Here is a 27,102-nt window from a genome sequence, read left to right as displayed (position 1 = left end):
AAAATATATCTTATTAATAAAATTTATAATAAAATATTTGAAACAATAAATGCTTTTAAAAAATATGATTTAAAGATAAAAATTTTAAGTTTGTTCTTCTGCATATTCCTCTTAACATTTAAAAATATTTTTATATTTTTTAATTTTCTAAAATATTTGCATGAACGAGCTTAATTTAATTTCAATATATTTTTAAAACAAATGTTAATTTCTTTCAACATTCAAATTAAGCATAAAAACATTAAGAAAAGAAGTTCAAAGACACCGTTAAATCTCCTGTGATTGTTGGAATCTCGTCTGTCGATGCTATGACAAGTATGCATATTTTAGAAATATTTGAAAGAAAAGTTGGCCTTAAGAAAGTGTTACATTGTATAAAGTACGAATGCATGACAAACTTCAGTTACTCATATTACAATATACAAATATTCAACATTGTAAATTAATTTTATCATTTATTTTCTAATCTTTCTAAAATTATTTTTTACAATTACTTTTGTTTCATGTTTATTTTTTTATTTTTTTCAAATCAATTAGGATTAAATAAAACTAGAAATGAATGAAAATATATTTTTTAGATTTGAATTTAAAATTTTATAAGATTTTTCAAAACTTTCGGAATTTAGAACATTTATTTTTCTTTTATTCAATAGAAAAATTATCTATTTAATAAATTTATATAAATTATTAAATTATTTATTATTAAATTCATCTATCTCTTTAATAAATTTTAATTTCTAAAATTCTATAAATTAAAGAAGAAAATAATAGTAAATAAAATAAATATATATTATAAATAAATATAAATAAATAGTATTAATAGTCATTCTTTTGGTAAAGAACTTTTCTAAGTAAAAATTAAATTAATTTTTTTTTTTCAATTTCCGATTATTTCGAATCACAAAATTAGTAAAAAATTTTGAAGTTCGAAAAATTGAAATTCTTAAGTTTTGAATAATTTCTCAGTTTTTACTTTTTCTAATATTCTAATGTTAAATATAATATAATATTAATATAATATATTCTATTAAAAATTACTGAATTATTTTATCTTGTTTACATTTATAATTAATATAATGTAATATTATTAAATATTAAATATTAACAATAATTTTCAAAATTATTTAATTTATGTTAAAAAATTATGGCATTTAATTTATAAAATATATTTAGTTAAAATAAAATTCTGGATTTAATTGATAAAATGATAATAATTAATATCAAATAATGATATTAATAATGATGAATTAAGTTAGATTTAAATTAGATTTTTTTTTAAATCTACATATATAGATGAAAATTTTAAAAGCTGAATTTACAAGAAATTTATAAGAAATCTATTCATGAAATGAAATCTATAAATGGAATATATAAAAATATTCTAAATCTCAACATTTTTCAAAATTAAAAAATATCAAATTTTCAAATGTTGAAACTTTTTTATTATTTTCATAATTTGAAAAATTTAAATCTATAAGAATAATTAGCATACAAAAATGTTTTACGATATTTATTATTTTTATTTATTTTTATTAATAATAATAAATTAATAAACTATTTGAATTTATATTCAATAAAATTTTATCTTAATTGATATGATTTCATTAACTTATTAACTATACTTTTATATAGAAAAAAATAAATAAAATAAAATATATATAAATTAAAAGTAATTTTTATAAATGAAAACTAAATAAATATTGTTTATTGATTGATTTTCAATCTAATTTTGAAAAATCTTAAAAATCAGAATTTCTGAAATTCATTATTATAATTAAAATTTTAATTCTTTATATTTTAAGAAAAAAACTTTTCGAGAATTTTAAGTTTTTAAAAAATCTCAGATAAAATAAAATAAAATAAAATAATTTTAAAGTTTACAAAAATCATTTTCTCAAAATTATTAATAAATTTCATTATTTTTAGAAACAAAATTAACAATTCCCTGTCGATATCGAATCAAATGTAATTTTAATTTGCAAATATAACATATATAAAAATGTATATTTTTCAAATATATCTATACAATTTATTTAAAGATAAGATCTAAAACTTTATTTCATAATGTTTGAATTTATAATATAATATTTTATAATATTAAAAGTGGATTGAAAATGACCCGACACTGTCGAATTATTAAAACAACATGGTTGACTTGAAATCTTGTGTGATTTTACGTGAATAAATTTGCAAGCGATTACCAGTGTTCAGCGATCTATGATCGTAGTGCTTAATGCTTAAAATCAATGATATTTCTTGGCAATATTCGAATCGAATCGCCCATGTGTATACCATATTTCAATTCGTTCGATTCATAATAACGACATCCAAATTTCGTCTCGAAATAAAAAAGATAATTTATCTTAATCTTGATCTTTGAAGATCGGAGAAATGGACGGAGAGTCAAACGCATCGCCATGGATTGAAAGGATTCGAGAATTGCTTTAATAAAGCCCTGGGAATCTGCTAACACGGCGTAGGAATGCGACAAAAGCGGTAATCGAGTAAGTGACAGAGAAAGGAGAAGGAAGGCGAGAGAAAGATCTTCGAAAGGACGAAAATCATAAAAAAAAATGAAACTGACGGGTGGCAAAAAAATGAATGTCAGCTCACTCTATCTCGAGATGCACATTGTTTAATGGGGGTACGAGAAAGATACAGTCATTGAGAATCTCGATACAATACTGCGATATTTTTTTGGAGCGTAAAGTCCTTCTGTGAAGCTCAAGAAAAAGAAGAAGAAGAAGAAGAAGAAGAAGAAGGCGATGGTGTTGTGAGCAACGCACAAGGAAGCCTTTTCGAGGAGAGAGGAGAGGCGAGTAACAAGGTAGAACGTTGTTGCGACGACAACGACGACAACGAAAAGAACGAAAAGAAAGGATCAATCGAACGCGACTAACGCGACAGAAGGGAAAGGGAGATCTTCTACGTAAAAGAAAGAGAGACAAGGAGGCTGCTCGTGGCAAAGAAGCCGAAGAAACGGAAAGATTCGAGAGAGAAGATAAGCTGCGGCGATCAAACCGAATCGAACGAGGAGAAAGCTCTGAAAAGAGCTCTCATCCTCTTTCTTCTCGTCCACTCTCTGCTTTATCGATCTCTGTGCCTTCGGCTCTATCTCTGTTTACCGCGGTACACCTGTCTTCGTTCGCCTCGCGCACGCTCCGCCCCGACCAATGGAGCGTCGAGGGGCCCGATGACGTCACTATGCAGCGCAGTAGAAGGGCCTGAAATAGTGGGGAACAGAATCGTCCACCACTACATCGGAGGCCGTGAGAGCCCCACGGGGGCCAGCAGCTAGCTGGAATCAGCAGCAGCGGCCTGGCCGGCCGTTGGCCGGGTTGGTGGGGGCAGGAAGAGGGGCACCCTGGTGCCCAGGAGACCAGGGCGAAGGAAGAACACAGGGTACTCACCGAAACCCATCCCGCATTTCCCACCACCGGCTCGTCCGGAAAACGTGCGCCACAGAGCTTCCGGACTGGTGCTCGGATATCGAGTTCGGTCAAGTGAGTCGGATCAATTCGGGTGTACACATCCGCGCAAAGCGGTCAATAATAATCGTAATATTCGAATTATACAATTCCATCTTATTGTCGCCGTTATTATTATTATTGATCGGATCGATTGCGCGCGGTTTCGATTCTGGAATACGCGATCGGACTAATTTTGATTTTCAACGTCAAAATATTACGGTGATGGTTCCCACAGATCTGTAACATATGATGAAAACGATTCAGAAAGATAAACAATAGAAGAACACTCTATTTTCGATTTTGCGAGACGTTTAAAACTTATATACGTATTATTGTTATCGATAACGAAATTGCGGATACTCGATTACCAAAAAAAGGATTACTAATAAAAAGAAAAGAAAAAGCGGAACAGTGAGAGAGAATCTCCCTTCAAAGGAGACTCTCGTTAAAAGTGATGAAAAACGGTGTTGAATCAATTTTGCTATTATTCGATTAAAAATTTTTCGGATTATTTTGGATCTCGCGGGTGGTGATTAGACGCAGTTACGACGATCACAACGGTGATAAGAGTGCGTTCAGGGGTAGGTGTGTGATGCCCTGGTTATGGTTAAGCGTGAGTGAGGTCAGTGGCAAGAGGAGGAAAAGAAGGACCGGCAGCTCCTCGTCAAACCTGTCGTTTTCACCGTCGTTGTTTAGGTCTTCGTTGTTCAGTTGTGGAGGAGGAGGATCGCCGGCGGCGGTGGTGGTGGCGAGAACTCGGTGGTACCCATCCAAGTGTTCGTGAAAGAGGTGCACGAGGAACCAGTGACCGAACAGGGTCATCCTCGAGGCAGAGCCACGTGATTATGGTGCACCATCATCATCGTCGTCGCGGCCTTCAGGCGAGCCATCACTGTACGGTTAGGAGGCGAGGCGCGACACCCTCGCTACTCCAGGTGTTCTTATTGATACTCGGCCTCTGGCTACCGATATTGGACAACGGTGCCCTCGTCCTGGCTTGTGGACCAGGCAGGGGTGGCGGACGACGTCCAGGTCTGAGGAAACTTACGCCTCTGGTGTTCAAGCAACATGTGCCCAACGTTAGCGAGAACACGCTGCCTGCTAGCGGACTCAGCGAGGGACGTGTTTCCAGACACGACTCCAGATTCAGAGATCTCGTGCCTAACTACAACGCCGACATCATCTTCAAGGACGAGGAGGGTACAGGAGCGGATCGACTGATGACACAGGTGAACGAACGTCCAAACATTGATTAATATGCTTATTTGTCATGCGTGTTTCTTGTAGTTTTATGTTTTACATAGTTTCAAAAAGTTACACCTTTTGCTCAGAGTATACTGTTACACGAAAGGTGAAGCTCATGAGATGCAGTAAATAATCGTGTTCTCACGCGTTCTGACGGTTAATTGGTACCATCTATAGTTCATCGGAGCTTAGAGAGCTTCTTTCTAGAATTGACTCTAATTGTACGAATACGTACATTGTTGATTGTTGTGTTATCTGTGATATCTGTGAAATATTAATATCAGTATCCTCGAGAAAATAATTAAAGTACCATGTAGAATATTCTATAGTTGAAATCTGTTTTCTTGTTAGGCATTTAAGAAAATTATTTTCTATTTTTATATTTATATTATTTATATAAATTGTAGAATAATATTCGAAATTAATGATTGAAATTGTTTTATTAGATAGTAATAAAATAAGGTCAATTTAAAATTTGAAGCTTATAGATTTATTATAGTATTTTATTATGAAATAAATTCTTAAATTTTATTGAAAGGAATTGTGAATTAATATTGAATTTTATTACGATTTTTAATATTAAGTTTAAATTTAAATTAGTTTAAATTTCGTTGTATTATAATAAAACATATTCATACAATTTGTCTTCGTTTTAAAAAATAAAAATAATTATAATATTGGTTTAAGATTATTAAAGAATAATCATCAATAATCTAATAATAAAAGATGCATATGTATATTAATGTATATTATAAAAATTTTAAAAAGTTTAAAAACATATAATATATATATATATTGTTGTTTATTATATATATTTGTTATTAAATTAAATTTTCAAAAATATTAGAAATTAATTATTATGAACAATATTTAATAGATATAATCTAGTACATATTAAATAATATAATATTCATTAAAAATTTAAAAAAAAACATTAAAAAGAATATTTTCTTCTAAAATTGATTTAGTTCAAAATATAATTAAATCAATTCATATTTGAAATAATTTTGCATGTTTAACAAAAAAATTATTCCTAAAAGATTACCTATTTTTTCATTTTTACTTAATTCAGTTTTAATTTAAGATCTGATTCATATAACATTCAGAATAAAAGTTTTGTTCAAGTTTTTTTGTTCAATTATTATTCTCTTTATGTATTAGACAATCAATTAATATTTTAAAAATTAGAAAACGCATAAAAATCAAATTATTATATTTCTGAATTCTGAATTAAACTTCAATTTTTTTTAAAATATGGAAAATATTTGCTGAAAATATCATTCAAGTGAAACAATATAATTTATTTTCATTATAGAAAATGCTAAAAAATAATAATTCTAATAAAATAAAAATAAACATTTTTAAATAATTTTATGTAAAATTTAATAAAATAAAAATTTCCATTATAATATAAGAATTTAGTACTGAATATTAAAAATATCAAATTTCTATGAAAAATTAAAAATAGATAAATAAAATATGAATATAATGTATATAATATTTGATAAATGTGACAAAGTTTTTACATTTCAATTATTATTTTTTTCATTTTTTCACAAAGAAATAATTATTCAATGTAAAATAAATGTCACCAAGTTATTATCAAGTCATTAATATTAAATTAAACATCTATTATGTTTCTATCTGACGTACCGTAGATTTGATCTTGTTAGTTAAGTGTGCATTACTGTACACGATCACCTCTTACTTAACGAAAGAAATGAACAGCAAACTCTGATAATATCTCGATAACCGACTCAAGGAATTCGTCATTTCTCGTCGAGGGTGTATTCGCCGTAGTGATCGCCGATAATATGTGTTGTATGTCAGACCACGATAAAGATTGTCCTTGAAGGAGCCCGTCGGTGAATCATCGCGACGAGCTATTTCAGTTTTAATCGTCGATTCCCATCGACCTATCGATTTTGTTACGTGTTTTGACAACTAAGATCAGCGGCGCTTTTTAAACTCTTCTTTTAAACTCGTATAATTTCTCCACATACTGACTTCTATTAATATTTAGACAGTACATGTGTGTAAGAAATTACTGTCCTATATATTTATATAATTTTTTTTTTATTCTTTTTTTATTTTTATAATTTATCATTTTATAATATTATAATATTATTATATAAAAGTTTTACCAAGTTGATCGTTTCTTTTTATTACATTGAAATATAATCAATACAAATATAAATTTTATTTATTTAATGCATAATAAACAATAAATTAATTAATAGCTGAAATAAACATCGCAATGTTGGAATAGTGGAATTGGAATGATTAAATCGATTCAATACAGTAGATTAGATAGATTCAGTGAAGTGTTTGAATATTTTTGCAATGTCTTTCCCATTAATTAATTTAATGTTCAAGACTATATTTATTAAATAAATGAAATATATATTTTCATTAAATATAATCGTTTTAATATAAAAAAACCTTTTTGGATACTATTGTATGTAAGAAATTATTGTTCCATATATTGCTTTGTAATAATATTGTTATTAAATTGCGGATTTTCATGTAAATATATATTTTTTTTCTTATATTAATTATATTATATTACTTGCATATTTAAATATTATATTTAATATATATAATTAATATATAATGTATATAATATATATAATATATTACATATAATATATAATATAATTATATAATATATATAATGTATTATAAATAAATTAATGAATATTATATTTAATAATATATTTATAATACATTTAATTATATATCATGTTTTATAACGTTGGAAAATAAATAAATTCTAAATTTCGTAGAAGAATTTCATTATGACTATATTATGTTTTATAATAAAGAATAATAATTTAAATAATAACAATTTATCAGAAAGCCATGAAAAAATTATTTTTATATAATGTTATTTTTATAAATTTTATGATAAGTAAATATACATAATAAAATTATTGATATTTTGTAAATATTACATAGTTTAGCATATATAATAAATAAATAATTTTAAATAATATAAATAAATAACATATTTTATACATATTTTTTTATCTATATAATTTGGTTTATCTATACATAAAAATGCTTCAATCTGCTATTAATTGTTTTTTAATGTATTAAAACACAAATTTTATTAGATATTTAAATTATACTTTGTTTTTTCAGTTTAGATTAATATATTGCATAGATTACAATCCAAATATGATTTGATGTTTTCTGTCTCTTTCTGTTATTAATAGAATTATTAAATTTTATTTCTTTTAAATCAAGGCTATCTTTAATGTATTCTTGGTATATCACAGTCATACTTTTATGGAATCTATTTGTATTGAGTTTCAAATTTTTTGTACGTAAAAGTAAAATTTGTTGATATTAATTAGTTATAATAGTTAAAGATTTGGAAGTTGATTTTGATTTGATTGATATTTTATTTATTTAATGCAAAATAAATGATAAATTAAATAATAGCGAAATCGCAATTATTAATCACAGATTATATAAATTTTATATTAATATTGTACGCTATTAGATAAAATCAATTAAATACATAGAAATTTATTACATTCAATATATACAAATATTTTTATTGAATTTCGCCTTTCACTAATTAATTTATTATTACTTTATTAAAGGAATTAGAAGTTTCAATTTTTTTTTTTAAAAATATTTTCTATATTATTAATTTAATTCTTTTTAATTGTATATTATTAATTTTTTAATTCTTATCATTATTATATTTTAATTACAAGTCTTTTTCCATAATCATGTATGAAATTTTATAAATTTATTGTTTTTTTTTAATGAGCATGTAAATGTTCTCTAAATAAAATGTCAATTAATTTTACGAAATGATAAATTTCTTCCAAATTTAATCCAAATTTATACAGCAAAAAATATTATTTCTTAGAAGAAAATTAAATTACTATGTTATTAATTAAATTATTAAACTAAAAAATTTATAAATCAAAATAATATTAATATTTAGTGATTTATAATATCTCAAAAAATTTTTTCTTTAAATTTAAATTTGAACAATTTAAATATTAAATTTTGTTCATTATAAAAATCACAAATAGTAAACAAATAACAACAAATTGTTTGTACTTTTTCCTTCATTCTAATAAGAATGTTTCATTCGTTTTCTAGAGAATTTTAGAAAGAAGAAGTGCAGTCAATGACCTTACATTTCGATTCCGATAATAGTTAGCTGATTCACGCAAGAATAGTTTACGCGTTTCGCTTTGAGAAATTTAGTTATTCAAAGGAATGATATATAGCAGTTTGGTTCAGATCATTGGGAAAGTATAATATCTCTTAAGAACGTAACAATGGATTTCCGTACAAATATCATGGCTCAAAAATTGGAGATTCAGAAATGATCCAGAGATGATTATGTTTGTTTTATCATTAAGAGATTATATTCTTTTTTTGGAATTGATTAGTATTTTGTATAATAAAACAATAAAAATGATTGATCTTCTAATTTCGTTATGCAACATTATATATGTTTTTGTATATTTTGAAATAATTTTATATTTTTTCATTATTTATTGGTAATATAATTGATTAAAAATTAAATGCGCTGATTAATTTCAATTACATTACGGTTTAGAGTTTATTTTAAAAATAAGTTAAGAAGTTTTATATGAGATTTGTAATTTAAAATTATTCATAAGAAAATAATTTTTTGACCAAAGATATAAATTATTAATTTTGCTTTTTTTTTTATTGCTTTGAAAATAGATATTCAGATTTTAATTATATTTCATGATTTTAATAAAAAGATATAATATATTATTTAAACATAATATAGATATATTTATAGATAACGTACTAATAGGATTAGTGATGAAAGATTATTTTTCAAAAAACAAAAAATTATAATTCTTTCTTTTTCAATAAAAAACAATTATAAATTAAAATTTTTCTGAAAAAAAAGGAAATAAATCAAATAATAACGGAATAATAAATCAAATAAAATTCTAATTTTTTTTTTAATTTGATAAAAAAAGGATTCTATAAATATGTATAGAAATATAATATGACGATTTTATATATATTATAAATATATATAATTAAATATATATTAAATATAAATATATATTATAATTATAAATATAATAGATTTTATAAATATATATGATTAATTAATAAGTAGTTAATTAAATTGAATTTATCAAAAAAAGAATTAGAAATTTAATGACTCTTTTTCTAAGAAAAACTTCTCAATTACATTCAGATAAATTTTCAATTTCAAATCTTCATTTCAATAAATTAAAAATTATAAATTTGATAAAAAAATTGATCATTAAATTCAAATTATATATAACATTATATATTTAAGTGTTGAATTATATATTTAAGATTGAATGCAAATATTTAAAATTTCCACATTATTGAAATATTGAATGGTTGAATGATATAAAAATCATAAATTGCTATTTAATCTCAGTATTCTTCATAAAAAAGGTCTCAAAAAAGGCAATCATTCTTATTTGAACAGTAATTCTCACAATTTTACTTTAATGGATTTATTCCATTTCAATAACTTGGAACGTTCCATTAAATTATTAAATTGTAAATATAAATTTACAAATAATCGAATCATATAATTTTTCAATGCAATCAATATTTTATAGCAAATTATATAATAGAATGATATGAAAGAAATATAAAAAAGAAATTTTTTTCTCTCGTTTTTTCACGTTTTCTATTGATGGTTAATAAAAAATTCATAATAAAATTCAATATTAGAATTATCATTAAAATATTAAAATTTAAATTTTATCAATAATTTTTTTCATAAACTATTTAAAATTATTATTATTATATATGTTATTATATTTTATAAATATTTTTTTATAATTTAATCTTCATTTTCAACAAATAATGTTTTTTATGTAAAATCATCTAATTTTGGATGAAAACATTCAAAATAAAATTGATTAAATCAATTTTATAGAAACTATTTGCAGCAACAATTTAAATTTAGAAAATTCAAGAAAATTTTTTTCAATATTAAACAATTATAACAATAATACAATTTACAATTTCAATTTTTTCATTCTATATTTCAGATAATCTTATTCGATAATAAAATATTGATTTCAATGGATTCTTTATTATCGAAAATTAATCTTTCAAAGCGCCAATAAGTAATCAAACTACATTTGAAAATTATAAATATTTTTTATATACATTAAAAATATTTTATTAATACAAAATTATTTTTATTATTATTTGTTTAATATAATACTATTAAATTTTTACAAAATTATTATAAATTCATTAATATTACGTATCACGAATCTATTACTATTCAATTACAATATTCAAAATTAATTTTCAATGTAATTTATTTCCTCTTTTTTTCAACATATTTTATGACAAGAGATTTTGGTGAAATTAGAATATTGGAACGTGCATGGGATATCAAGGATCCTCGATTTCTCAAAGAGATTGATTGCATTTCTCGTTTAAAATACAGGGTGACGGGCGCGTTAACTGCAGCAACGCGTGTTATTACTTCAACGCGTGTCACCGTGCTCCGCGGCCATATGACAAATTAGCTACTGCATGTCGTTAAACGTCGCCAAGTGATTCACGCGAAATGCTATACACCCGATAAGAGTGCCTCGATCGCTCTTGAATACGTTTCACATGCACAGGAGGATCAATATTTGAAACTCGAATTACATCCTAGGATTTCACGTCAATCTGAGTTTTCGTAGTAGGCGCATTCTTCTGTCCCGTTTTGATTAATTGTCATTTAAATATATACAGTATATAATATATATAGTGATTTCAAAAAATATTGGAAACATTCTCTAAAACAAAATAGTTTTTTTAAAATTGAATAAAATGAAAGTTTAAACTTAAGTTTTTTTTTTCTTTCTTTATTTTTTTGAGGAATTAGAGGCATTAATTTATTTATTATGTGTAAAAAAAATTGCTATTGAAATAATAAAGAAAATAATAAAAGTTATTTTTTAAATTAAATATTTAATGAAAATATTTAAGAAATACATTTCGTAGATTTATATTAGTTATATACATTCTTATATAAATTCTTATTTTTGATTTAGATGTCTCAGAATAATTATTAATGAATTATTAAAAAATATAATATGAAATATGTTGGATAAATAAAAATATTGTGAATCGTACAATTTGTGATTTTTTTACTTTTTTCAAAACAAAATAAAAATAGAACAAATAGAAATTTAAGTAATAATATGAGACCTTTTTAAAGAGATAAGATATGAAACATGTATTTAAGTGTTAATAAATATTTTTTAATAATATATAATTATCAAACATAATAAAATAATCATAATTTGTTCTCTCTCTCTCTCTCTTGTTTTTTAATAATTACATTTTGCACAATCAGAATGGGTCTGTAATAAACAATTTTTAAATTTATAGTTCTAAATTATTTTTGTTTCTAGTTTTTTAAAACTTTCTTTTTTTTTCAAATTTGTTTTAAGTATTTAAGTAAATGATTGAAATCTATTTTATTGATTTTCCGTTTTGTATTTGTTTATTACTTATGCAAATATATACATATAATAATTTTCTATAATTACGAAAATAAAAAAATACCTATTAAGAAAAACGTTAATTAACAATAGAAATATCATTGAGATAAAAAATTAAAATTTTCTGTACTGTTTGATGAAAAGTAAGATACTTTAATGATTTAATACTTTAATGAAATATATTGTTAAGATGAATATTACATAAAACAATTTTTTCTTGTATGTATTTATATTTTAAATAATATGTATAAAAATATTCTTAATATATAAATTTCTAATGTTTACATTAACTTAAATTTAAAAAAAAGTAGTAAATAATTAATAAAAAAATAAATGCATTTATATTAAATTATATAATTTAAGTTATATTATATTAATTTATAATTACTAAATCTATATAATAAAATTTAAATCTATAATACTAAAAATATTAGTATATTATAATAATTATTATTATATAATTACAAAGATTTTTTATATATATTTTTATATAATTAAATTTAACTTAAATCAATATCAAAAAATATATAAGTTATAATTTTGAAAGTCATTAATGATCGATTAATACAAAATAATTTAAAGAAATAATAATCAGTATTACATTTAATAAACATATATGCTAGTAATATCATTATAATTTTTGTTATCATAATATTAATTGCCGAAACATTGTTTTATATTTTATTTTTAAGTTCTATATAAATTAAAATTTACAGTTATAGACAAAATTAAATGGACATATAGATTAGTAAGCAACAAAAAATTAATTCATTTGAATTCATCTAAATTTTATTGAACACTTAAGTTTATAAAATATGAAACACAAAATACAAATTAAAATTTTAATGCACATTAAAATTTAACTATAATGAAATAAATATATTATAATTTATATAAAATAATTATAATTATATATAATTATATATAATTTATATAATTTATATATTTATACAAAACCATACAAAATTACATATGGACAAAATTAAATAGAAGTACTTTATACATAAAGATTCAGTAATTAATATTTGATATTGGAATCTTTGATTTTTATAATGGTCTCTAATCGTCGTGATATACTTTCAATAAGTTTTTCTAAATATTTTGTCAATCTATTGAATTTCCAATTGTAATTCTTTCAAAAATATTTGTTTATTAGTACATTTTTCTAAAAAAAATTTCTGCATGCACAAATTTTCTATCGGATTAATATCGATTATTAAATTAATTGATGCTTGTGGAGACCATTCCTCATTGGCCAACTCATTTTATAGATTTGAAAAAATTGCTTTGTTTTCGTTGCGGTATATTTTGAATCGCTAACGTTCATTTTTCATTAAGACTCATTTTTAAAATTCTTCTAAATTTTTATTCAGGATATTAATGTATGTTTTTGGATTCATAATGTTATCTATAGATACTAAATTTTAAACTCCATGCTTAAAAAACAAGCCTAAACCATACCATTATGATCCTCCTCCATACTTGATAGTTAAAACATATTACTTTTTTAAGAATTCATTTGATTCTCTTCATATTCGTGCTCTTTTTTTCTTATTTAATAATTCAAATTTAGTCTCATTATTTCAAATTACTTGTTTCCAGAATGATAGTGGCTTATTTATATACTTTTTGGCAAAATTTAAACATTTTCTTCTTTTGTACTTTAGTGACATGTGATTTGCATCTAATTATATAATTCTTTAAACCTGCCTTTTTTAATCTCTGTTTTATAGTTTTTGAAGATATATTTTTCGTAGTTGTTCAACGATATTTTGTGATGTTATCTTTGGATTACATCGATAATTCTTTTATCTTCGTACGAACTTGTGTTTCCATTCTCAACCGCATAAATTATTAACACTACCATGTTAAATTCTTTTTATAAATTTTATGAATAGTACTCTTAGAAACGTTATATTTTTGGATATAATAGTAACTTTGATTATTTTTGCAATCAGAGACAATTAGAGACAATTTCGTAACTGAGCATAAACTTTTTGTTTTCTATTAAACATTTATTTAATATAATATATAATATTAAAACGTTTATTTAATAATATTAAAATTTCCAATATGAAGGTTTTACAAATACTGTCGACTCCCTATCAACCCTCTTCATTTGGAAGGTAATCTCAATGTTTGTTTACATTGTTTTTTTTGTTAATATGAAATTTTCTACACGTTCACTTAATTTTGTTCACAATCCAAAATATATAGTACTAGTATAAAGTTCCCAATACAAACAAATATATAAATAATTATAGGAACTGATTTTATGATTTTATTTGTACTACGTACGTTTGATTTCCTGAAAAATATTCTATATTGAAAAATTCAAATTTATTTCCAACATTTGCAAATTGATTATCTGAACTATGAATTTCCTAATATGAATATCTACTTAATATCCATTTAATTTTATCCACTATTGTATATTTAAATATTAGAAATAATATATTTAACAAATATCATAAATAATAGATAGAAATAAGATACAAGATGATTTCTTATAAAAAAAAAAAGAAAAAAAATAAAATAAAATTTTTTTATCTAAGATATTTTTTTGAGAAAATGGAGTTTGAAAATTTTTCGTGTAATATAGATTTATTGAATACAGATAAATTATCAATAAAAACTTATTGTCCATGTAAAAATAATCAAAAAATATAGAATTAATTTTATTCTATTCTATAAAAATAATTTTTGGCAAAAGTAAAATTTAAAATATCGTTTATACGATTTCGTAATTATATATGTCGATTTTTTAAAAATGAAATGAACAAAAAATTTTATTTTATTTATATATTTATATATAAGCTATCAAAATCAATAAAATAATTCTTTGACATAAATCTGGTTTAGATTTGTTGAAAAATTTTTATTAATTTTTGATTAATTTTTTTATTTTCATAAAATAAGACATTTAAAACGAAAATACATTTGTCTTTATTTCTTAATAGTTTTTATCATATTAAGTAACATTGATTTCGCAATAATATAGCGATGGTATAATTATTATATCGACATTATTAAATCGATATTAAGTCGATATAAACATTCATAAATATGAATATCTTTTTCAAAGAACACTTGTTACCAAATGGATAATTATTGTTTATTTGAGTTCTTATCATTGCCAATGATCTCACTATAATAAATGAAAATTTTTTCTCATATTTACTCTATCTCATATACTATTTCCTTTATGAAAATTTTTATATATTAATTTCTCACAAAATTAATCTGAAAGAATAAATCAAAAAACAAGAATTCATCTTCAATCGCCACCTGTTCCACTCCGCGATCCATTCTAATCTTTTTCTTCCCTCCATCCATGCTGCTTCCATTAGTACTTTATTCATGCAGTTTTTATCGGTGTTTGCCTTCCACTTGGCGCCCCCGCGAAGCGTGAAACGATTCTCCTAACTCCAAGCCTGTTGTATTCCAATTTGTAAGTCCCACGTTTCGTGGTGCGGCGAACAAAAGACGGCGCGGCGCTGCGCTGGTTTCCGCTCGTAAACCATCCTCATCGTTTGGTCGTCATCTACCAAGAAAATAAATTTTTCAAATATATAAATAGGAATAAATATTTTTGTTTCTTCTAATTATGTATTTTGTAAATAAATTTTTTTTCAAATAGTATTTATATAGAGATATAGAGATATTTTAAATATATATTTTGATATTGGTTCATATAAATAAATATTTTCTTTAATCTGAATATTTAGTTGAAATAAATTTATATACTATGTATAATTTTTTCAAGTAATAGTAATTTAAATAAATATATTTATTCAATTTATTCAAATGTTAAAGTTATTAATTTTATAGAAATTTTTAGAATATATGAAAATTGAAATTATACTATAATTATATAGAAGAATCCATTTAAATTTAATACATAATGTGTATAATTTAATATCTCATTTGTTTTTGATAATATCGAAAAATGATTCAGATAAATATGTTTAAATAATTTCAAGAGGAGTACATATATACATATATATATATATATATATATATATATATATATATATATATATATATATGAAGTATAAAAGATATATGATATTAATAATTTTTTTTTTAAATAGATATAATAATTGAACTTTATTTTTTAAATCATATATTCTTGAATGCACTATTATCTTCTTATTATATATTTTCAATAAAAAAGTATAAGAAAATATTATTAAAAATATTGAGTTGTATGTTAAAAAATCTTTATTAATTATAATTTTTTAGAAAATATTTTAATTTGAAATTTCTAAAACTTATTATATGAAGGAAACAATAATATCTGTTTATATTTTCTTTGTTTTTATATCAGTTTGTATATCAATTTTTATAAAATTTAAATTAAGTTATTTCTTAAAATAATGATTTTTCGATAGAAGTTAATATTTTTTCTAAAAAATAATAAGCTGTATTGATTAATGCATTAAAAATTATTATGACTCCATTTAAAATTAAAATCATTATCTTATAGTTATAATATTTATTCATTGATCTAAGAAAAAATTATATTAAAATATGCATCAAATCCATTCAATTCTTATCTTTTTATCATTCAATTATTATCATTTATCTTATCATTTTTTAATATTATTAATAGTTTATGAATTTTTATATAGTTAAAATAAATAAATATTTAAATATTTAACCAATATATCAAAAAATATGTTATATTATTCAAAATATATAAACTATATATATAATATATATATATAACTATGTATATAAACTATATAATACTTGTAAAATGTTAATATCAACGTAGATTTACTTAAAGTTATAATATTATAAAAAATATTATATAAATGTTATAATAAATATTATATAAATGTTTTTCATATTTTTTTAAAGATAATTGTGACAAATTATTTTTTTGATAATTGTTTGTTGTAAAAATTTATTATAAAAGAATTGAATTGAAAAAGGAATTAAGTTCTACAAAACATATTATGGATAGATATTAGATATTTTCTTGCTACTTTTATAGATAAATTATTTTAAATTTTTCCAGCTTTCAATATTACATAAAAGTTTTTATTCAAAATATGTTATAAGTTACTTTATATATAATATTAATTTATTTTTAATTATATAATATTTAATTATTATATAAATAAAATTATTATTTATATGATATTTTATTTTTAGAAAAAAAAATACATTTTTCATATTCCTTTATGAAAAATATATATAATATATAAATAAAGGAATATAATATATATATATATATATATATATATATATTATATAATATATATAATATATAAATATATTCCTTTATGAAAAATGTAATATGAAAAATATGCGTTCGCATAAGAATCATTTAATCTAATCATCGAAAACAAAAAAGATATTACAGATAATAAAATTAGATGGATTTAACTTATAAAATATCTATAAAAAATTTTTTTTAATTCCAATGTTTAAAAAATAAGATGTGAAAAATTATAATCATGATGCTTATTATGTTTTAATTTAATGTATAATTAATGTATAATAAATTATGTAATAATTTAATAAACATAATATTTTATTTACATTGAATATAAATAATAAATAATATTTTTCCATGATATAAATATAAATAGATAGAAATAAATGCAATAAAATTTTCAAATAGATCTATTTGCTTATAAAAATATTTCATTTTTTCAATATTTGTTTAACATTTTTTCAATTTTATCAGATCTGATAATCTATCAGATTACCTATTTACTACATTTCTTTACAAAATTCAAGTCTCAAAATTTTATCAGCTCAATGAACATTGAACTGGCGCCGAATTGTACATGGGATTCTCGATTTCACTCATTCAAATATTGTTTCAAGTCTGTCATAAAGAAAATAAAAGTCGATATTGAAAAATAAATCTAGTTAAGAATATTCGCATATATGTTCCAAGTTTTTCCATTTGACATTTTTTCCAATTATTTCCAAAATATTTTCAAAATATAGTAACATACTATACATCATAAGTAACATACTTTGACAATTTTACGAATAAAATTAGGAAAGAATAAACTGTCACAAATCCATATGTTTTGTTAAAATATTACATCAAAAATAAAATGTAAATACTGTAAATATAAATATTTATATTTTCATTTTAAAATTTCATCATTTGGTTTGTTATAGAAATATAATAAAATTTTATTTGTTATGAATATTTATTATAAACGAAAACAAATATGTAACATAATAAATTAATGCACTACATATTTAGAAAAATGTGCTAAATGTGTGATTGAATTTATTTATCTGGATTTTGATTATTTAAACGAAAAGTTAAAAATAGTAATAGTGGATTTCTATTATATGAACCAATCTAAATTATATAAATTGTTATGTATAAATGTTCTTCTTGGGATTCATATCTATAAATAGAGTTTTATTGTATCGAATTTATTACAGATTTGATTTTCCTTACTTTACTTTGCTATTTCATTTAACTTTTTTGTATATATATTATTTTTATTTTTGTATATATATTATATGTGATTAATTATATATAATATTTCATAATTCACTTCTTAAAACATATTCATATCTAATATTGATTTATATTAAACATTACATGTCTTATCTCGCTCTATATTAAACTAATTAAAATAGTACTATCATGTTTTTAAACTGTTTGTATTTTTTAATATAACTTTTTAATGAAGTATTTTTATTTTTTAAAATTTTTATTATATTATATAAGATTTAATCTTATTCTTGTTTATAAAACTAACAAAATTTGTATGAAAAATCTGGAGTACCTTATAAATATTTCAAAGATAATTTTCTAATTAATTTTCAATGACTGAATTGGAATAAGAGATAATATTATAGAATTGTTTGTCTATTAGATATTTTATTCAGTAAAAGTTTGATTAATCAAGTTAAAATTAAAAAATAATATAAATAAAAATAATATTCGTTAGAAATTAATAATAAGATTAAAAAATGAACTAATTTGAATAAAATTTCAATAGATTCGATTTCTATTTTTCTTAGTGAGCTATTAGATTATTATTATTATTTTTTTTGTTTTATGATTTTTATGTCACTTAGTAATTAAACATGAACATTTTAATATAATTTTAATTCAATATAAGTGAGAAAATTAAATTCTAAAATATAGATAAATATAATATAATTATATTATATGTATTTATAAATTATAATATTTTTTTTTTTTACAAAGAATTAAAAGCTAATATATTTTTAACGAATATAATTGAATTATAAAGTTAAAATAATTTAATTGATTATTTATTAATTATATTAGTAATATTTATTTGCAAATATTTTATTTAAATGAATTTATAATTATTGTAATATAGACAATTGCGTTTTCATTCATATATAAATTAATATTATACTCCAGTTTAACATCAGTTAATTTTAAATTTTAATATTAAATTATAAATCAATTTTTCTTCAATATTATTATTGCTCGATATTATTATTCAATAAATAATTTATTACTTCTTAATCTGTTACCATAATCTACCTAAGTCATTACAATATATTTTCTATTCAAATTCATATTTATTGAAAAGCAGTTATGTAACTGGAATATCATTAAGTTTAGTAAATCAAATATTGCATATAATTTTACTTAGTTAATGTGTTATTAATGTAAAATATATAAATGAGTGAAAGTTTGTTGTATAATAAGATAAAAAATATGAAATATGAAATAAAATATTGTATATTATAAAAAATATTATATATTAAATTTACTAATAATTGTAACTTTATATCATAAGTAACAGTATATGAATATTTTAATTATTTATAAAATTTTTCTTATATTATAATATTATATTAATTATAATATTATATAAATCAATATGTGTAAAAATTCTTAAATATTATATTTCATTTGTTTCTTTTTTTTTCTTATATTTACAATATATTTATTTTATACATTTTTAATTTAACTATTTAAATATACTATTTCAATCTCAAACTTTCATTATAATTACTTATTTATAAAAATATTCAAAAGATTAATTAATTTTAAATATTAAATAATAATTTAACTTTATAATTTAAATTAAATAATTATCTTTTAATTTTATCTTTTATTTTGCTATAAAACAATATATTTTAATATTAAATTTGTTGCTTATTATGTATTTATTCAAAATATAGAGTTTAGAAATTAACTATTAATTTATTATATACGATTATTAATTTAAGATTTAATTTAAGATTTAAAAAAAAAAAATTAAAATACTGTAATAATTGCATATGTCATATTATAATACATATTATAATACATATTTGTACGTATTTCAGATTAAAACTTTAGTATATTTGATAAAAACTTAGATTACAATCTTTATTTTAAAAAGAAAAAATGATAAATTAATATAATTAAAAAAAAGTTTATAAAAAAAAATTAATTACAAAGAATAATTCGAAAAATGAAATAAATTTCTGGTAAATTATTTATAAAGATGATATACGAGTCAATATTCAATTTATAAAAAAAAAAATTGCTTTTTTGTTTGATGAAGAATGAAACATCGAAATCATATAAATAATTATTTTCTAGAAGTAAAAAAAATTTTACTCTAATTTTTCAAAATTTGAGATTTCTTTTTGAAATATAAATTTTGAAATATAAATATTTTTCTTTTAAAAACATTTTCTAAAAAACATTTTCTTGTTTTTTTATATTTTTTAATTATTATTTTTATTATAATAATTATAATATTTTTTTGATATTATAAATTTAGATTTATAAATTTATAAATTTAGATATTTTAAAATTATATGTATGAAATAATATTCACAATATAAATATTCAAATTAATTTAATTATCTGCGAAATTATAATTTTTTTTAATCTATTTTTTTAATCTATTAAACCTGAAATTCTTCATCCAAAATTATTTTTATATAATAAATATTATTTTCTCTAAACAAAACTTGCAACTGATCATCGAATATCAATTATTTTTTATTTTTGGATTATTTAAACATAAGATGAATATGTATATAAACTAGCATATCTAAACATTGCAGAAATATTATTTTTTATAATATATTTTTAATTCTACGTTCTTTTTTATAATGTTCTATAATTTTCATTGTTATATATTTGAAAGTGTGTTATATATATTTAAGTTATAATATTTTCTTTAAGTTAATGTAAGCCAATGAATTCTCTAAAAATATTTAACTGAACATAAATCAATCTGAATATTCATAATACGATATATTAAATATTCAATTATTTCCTTTTTGTTTTCGTAAAAATTTTCTTAGTTTTGAAATTTAGAATGAATTTATTATAAATACTCCACATTAACTTTATTTGTGACATAGTTTTTGTAGAAACTGTTTGTCACTGAGACATTTTTTACATTTAATAATATAAATGTTTAATTTCTCATTTTTTATCGCGTATTCATAAAATTTTTTTCAGAGATTTTTTCTTAATTATTTATCCGAAAGAATTTTTCTTTTAAATTTTAATAATCATTGTTCTATTATATCATAAATTATTAAATAAAAATTTTAAAAATTAATTAAAATAACATTTTTTAAATGTTTTCGAAACACATTAAAAAATATATTATCTTCGATTGATTTTATCTTATTGTTTTAGTGATAAAATAAATCATTTAAAAATAATAAAATAGTAAAAAGTAATAAAATTCCATAATTATTGAATTTGTTTCGTTTTGTTTCTTTAATGATTACGTCGATTGGGATTATAAGTAGCAAATAAACAGTGTTAGGTCGAAGCATGTTTTCCAGGCATGGATGTTTCCGAATGAATGGATCCATGCGATTATTAATGTCGTATTTTGCGAACATGAATATCAGAGGAAAATATTTTAATTTTTTAAAATTTTCCAAAAAATTCAATCATAAAATGATGGTATTCCAATTAATTAGCAAAATAAATAAAAAAAAAATTTAAGTATGACGAATAATATCGATTTCTTGCTTGTTTTTCGAATTTATCTCAATCTGTAAATAGCTATTCGAGAATTCGGAAATTGAATATATTTCGTGATAATATTGTTTTTTAAGGCTTTTCTATCAGATATCTTTTGAAGAAATTTTGTGGAAAATTTTGAAAGTTATAAAAATTTTGGAAAAATTGTAGAATATAAAATTGTTTAATGTTTTGACAACATTAAAAAAGAAACATTAATTGAAAAATTATTTCTTATATAATATATATTTATATATACTTACATATACTTAATAATTTATTAATTATAGAATCGATAAATCTTTATTTCAATTTTTAATGAATTTGAAGCTGTTTCTTGCATTAAAATGCAAAAAAATAATTATATTTTTCGTTTACAATAAATAAATAAAAAATAAATTAATTAAAAATATATATATATTGTTTAATTAATAAAAGATGATTTCCTAAATGAAAGAAAAAAAAGATTTAAGATTTTTTTGTTCTTATTATAAAATAGCAGAAATGATCAAAATCTTAAAATAATAGATTACTTGTTTTTAATAAATATAAATAAAGTAAAAATTTTATTTAATTTAAATTTAAATAGTTCATTTAGATCCATTTTGATTATGCTTCATTGTAGATTGAAACAATTTTCATCATTGTTCAAATTTGATCGCGCTATAAAACTTTCTCTTTCATCTGTGAAATGATGAATATGTAAAATAATAATGAGAAACATGACAAGAACAGGACACAAGAAATAACAAGAGAAAGCACTAATAGACCGATACTTTTCAAACAATATTTATTGATTCTTGTTAATGTTAATGTTAATGTTAATAATGTTAATGATAAAGAGCCATTAGAGTATTACAAGTACATATGATTCTCTAATTATCAAAAGAAGCAAATCATTAAAAATATCTTAAAAAGAATTGATATCGATATGCTAGTAATTTATATTTCTTGTTGTAAAAATACTAGTATGTTATTCTATATTATTATATTTTTGTTTTTCACATTTAATATTATTAAACATAATATAATATAATAAACATAATTTTGAAATTTGATTCTTTTCGATTTCTATTCAAATATTCAAAAATTCAAAACTGGTTTGAATAATTTCGATATTTTTGACATTATTTTAATATTATTACTTTAGATTAATATTATCATATATTGATACATATATTAATAACGTATATCGATTTTGAGTTTTTTATTTTTTTATGTTATGAATCTTCAAATAAATATTTGATTTTGAAAATGAAGAAGAATGAAATGAAGAATGAAATGAAGAAAAAACTGATATCACGCTCATCACTAGAAATAATAATAAATTCTTAGTTTTATGTTAAGTTAAAAGATAATATATGTATCCAAATATAAGGATTAAAATTTCTTTTTTCATCCATCAAAACGCGAACTGTGTGTAGAAGTAATGAGAAATGTAGCAAGAACAGGACACAAGAAAGGACGAGAGGAAGCACGCAGGAGGTGGGTAAATTGCCATGAATTCTCGTTTCTTCATTTCGTCTTGTTCCTCGTCATTGCTTATCCTCGTGATTATAGCACTAGGAGTGCTGCTTGCGCGGAATAAAATAGGGGAAAAAACGCGTACCGCGCTCCAGCTCTAAGTGATTGTGGGTAGGTTTATGGCGACCATAACCGGTGTTTGGTTTGGCGTGTTAAAGTTCCCCCAATTACAGCAAATAAACCTAATGACCGTATTGCTTTTTTTTTCCCTCTTCCTCTATTTCTCTTTCTCTTTCCATTTATGAATCTTTTATTAGTATTAATAATTATAGATGAGTCGAAATTAGTTTTTGAATTCATGAAAACTTAATTCGAATTCGAAACTCTCGAAAATTAGAATGCTTGTTTTTTCTTTTCTTTTCTTCTTTTTATTTATTTATTTATTATTATATCATTAATAAATTATTACTCTTAAATCATTAAATTTCTGTTATAACTATTGCTATTCCTACCGCATTAATAATTATTCAAAACTAATTATAAGAAAGGATAAAAGGATATACACAAGTTAATCATCAATTATATTTATCTCAAATAGATTATTATTGATATATCTTTCAAATTTTAACTTATAATTACTTAAATGAGATCTGATGTCAACAATTTTTCTTTTTTTGATAAATCGAAAAATAATCTTTATAAAATGTTAATTTATATTATGATTTCTTTTTATAGTTTATTTTATTTATATTTCATATTTTTATATTTATATTTATATTTATAGTTTATCTTCTATTAAAGAATACTATAAAAATAGTATAAGAAATTTAATTAATTTCTAAATAAAATAATAAGTGGAAATCACAAAATCTAATTTTTAAATTCATTCGAAATTCGAAATTTTGCGAACCTTTTTTTTTAAAATTTGAAAGTTTCTTTTTTTCCTTTTCTTTTTTCTTTTTTGTTAAAAAATTAAAATTTTTTTTAATTAATTATTCATATTCTATTTTTGAAAAATTTTTTTTATAATATTCATATTATCGTAATATTGGGATATTAAAATTTAAAATATAAATTTACGTCTAATATGGAATTAATATTCAATATTATAAAATGATTAAGATTTATATCAGAATTATTTATTTATTATAATCAGAATTAATCAGCTATTATATTATTATTGACATATTATATAAATATGATACAAGAGTTTATGAATAGATTAGAAATTAACTTGACAAAAATAGATATTTCATATAAGTATGATGTATATGAAAAATGAATACAAAACATGTAAATTAAAAATTAAAAATATACTTTTTTTATATATATATTTCAAATATATTTTTATTTTGTATTCTTTATATAATATATTTTGATATACTATTTAAATATATAATATATTATTACATATGTTTTTAAATTGAATTAATATTAATTAACGATTATTCATAAAACTGTATATTTAATAAAGAACATATCAATAATTTTAATATTGAGACTATATTTCACATATTTAATAGTAATATGATACTTCCGAACATTTCTCGATTTCATGACATATTGATCGGTTTGTCGTTGAAATCAATCTTCTTACAACGTGGTTTTATAGTATAAAGAAAACTTCCAATAATAAATGAAAGAAAAGGATGATTAAATCGAAATTCAATATACATTGCGATACTTGTTTATAGTGTCGGTTAACCGATAACAAATTAATTGTTCATGTATTGATTATCAGCATAATTGGGATTTATTTTTTTTAAATATGTTAAAGCTATGTTTAAACATATTGTAATGATGTATTATATGAGTGTTTTAATAGGTTCTTTAGAGCATATTTCAAATATTATATGACAGTAATGAATTAAAAGAATGTAATAAAATAGTAAAATGTGGTCAGAATAGAGAAATTCTTTAAATTTGTAGTAAAATTGTATAAATGTGTATGAACAGATTTGAGTTAAAAAACAAACAATTGTATGAAATATTGTTAACATGGATAATATTTTATTAAAGATATATTGGAATATTCAATTAATTATTTAAGATATTGATAAATTATACATAAGATGCTAGATATTGCAAAAATGTACAAAATATTATAAATATGTAACTATTTTTAATTATTAAAATTTTTTAAATATAATTTATTTATTTTCTACTTTATTAGAAATGAATTTGCTTTCTCTTTTGAAAAGAAAAAAAAAAGAAAAGGGAATTTTTTGATATATAATATTTTGAACATTTGAAGAAAATTATATTTTAATTAGAGATAATATTTATCTTAAAATTTCAAAATTCTTCAAAATCTACTCAAATCTCGAAATTTTTTGAAAATTGAAACTTTCAAATAACTATATATATATTTATATGGTTACAGCATTCTTGCAAGTTATTAAATATATAAATTATTATTTAGATTTACGAATGATTTAACTTATTTTTGAAAGTATAAATAATATAATAAATATAAATATAATAATAATAAAATAAAATAATTTAGAAAAATGTTGTAACAATATAAATATATAGTTTTTAATTATTTGTTTCGAATTTAATTTTTGTTTCAATAGTATATTAATTAATTACAATAATTTATATAGAGAATATATAAAAATGAAATAAAGAAAACACGAAATAAAATATAAAAATTTAAATTTGTTAAAATTCTTATTTTGATAAAATAGATAAAGTAATAAAATTTATTAAAAAAAAAAAAAATATGAAAATAAACACATAATAAGTGTTTTAATATAAGTTTTAAGAGTTTCGAAAATTTATAAATTTCATAAAATTTCGAATAATTCAATTTTTTCGAATTTAAAAATTAAATTTCGATTTTGTTTAATTATAATCCGTATTAAAATTTTCTTAATTCGTTAGAATAATTGATTAAATGAATATTATATATAGTTTAATCAATCAAAATAAATAAATAAATAAATAAATCTTATTAATATATGATAAAATAAGATTATTAAATAATAATCTTATATAATATAATATGATAATATATGATATAATGTAATAATATGATAATTTAAGTTGAAGATTCTTTTATAAAAATTAATATATTTTTTAGATAAATATAAAATTTGTAAATTACATATCCATTAACTATTTTATAAATGAGCAAGAGATGAAAAATAATCTTCCGGTTAACCAATATGGCTATATTGAATAATCATATAACAAATTCATAATCATAAAACATAACTAGTTACAGTTATTGAATTACTATATACATTTTAAAAAGTTATTAATCATAAGGACTAAATAAATGAAAATATTTTCCATATATATAGTTTTATTATTTTATTTTAATCAAAAAATAAGATAAAATTTTAAAAGCTATCAAGTTTCAATTATTACTTAAAATCAGGGTATTTATTATATAAATATATTTTACATTATATTCTTACGTTATATTTCAAATTTTATA

At 20.7% G+C, this 27,102-nt stretch overlaps 1 protein-coding gene across 1 annotated transcript in view; it reads left to right on the top strand.

Annotated features, from left to right (window-relative positions):
* Window positions 1-4,087: 4,087 nt before the first annotated feature.
* The window catches only part of LOC726929 (sonic hedgehog protein A), a gene marked incomplete at its 5' end in the record, with an annotated part of 153,237 nt that continues 130,222 nt past the window's right edge, over window positions 4,088-27,102 (top strand). The window contains one exon of the mRNA XM_026444404.1: window positions 4,088-4,699. Coding sequence (XP_026300189.1) covers window positions 4,088-4,699 — 612 coding nt within the window. The remainder of the gene's footprint in view (window positions 4,700-27,102) is intronic.

This window comes from Apis mellifera, linkage group LG12 (assembly GCF_003254395.2).
Source record: "Apis mellifera strain DH4 linkage group LG12, Amel_HAv3.1, whole genome shotgun sequence".
Classification (NCBI taxonomy): Eukaryota; Metazoa; Arthropoda; class Insecta; order Hymenoptera; family Apidae; genus Apis; species Apis mellifera.
This window is presented reverse-complemented; position numbering and strand designations above follow the sequence as displayed.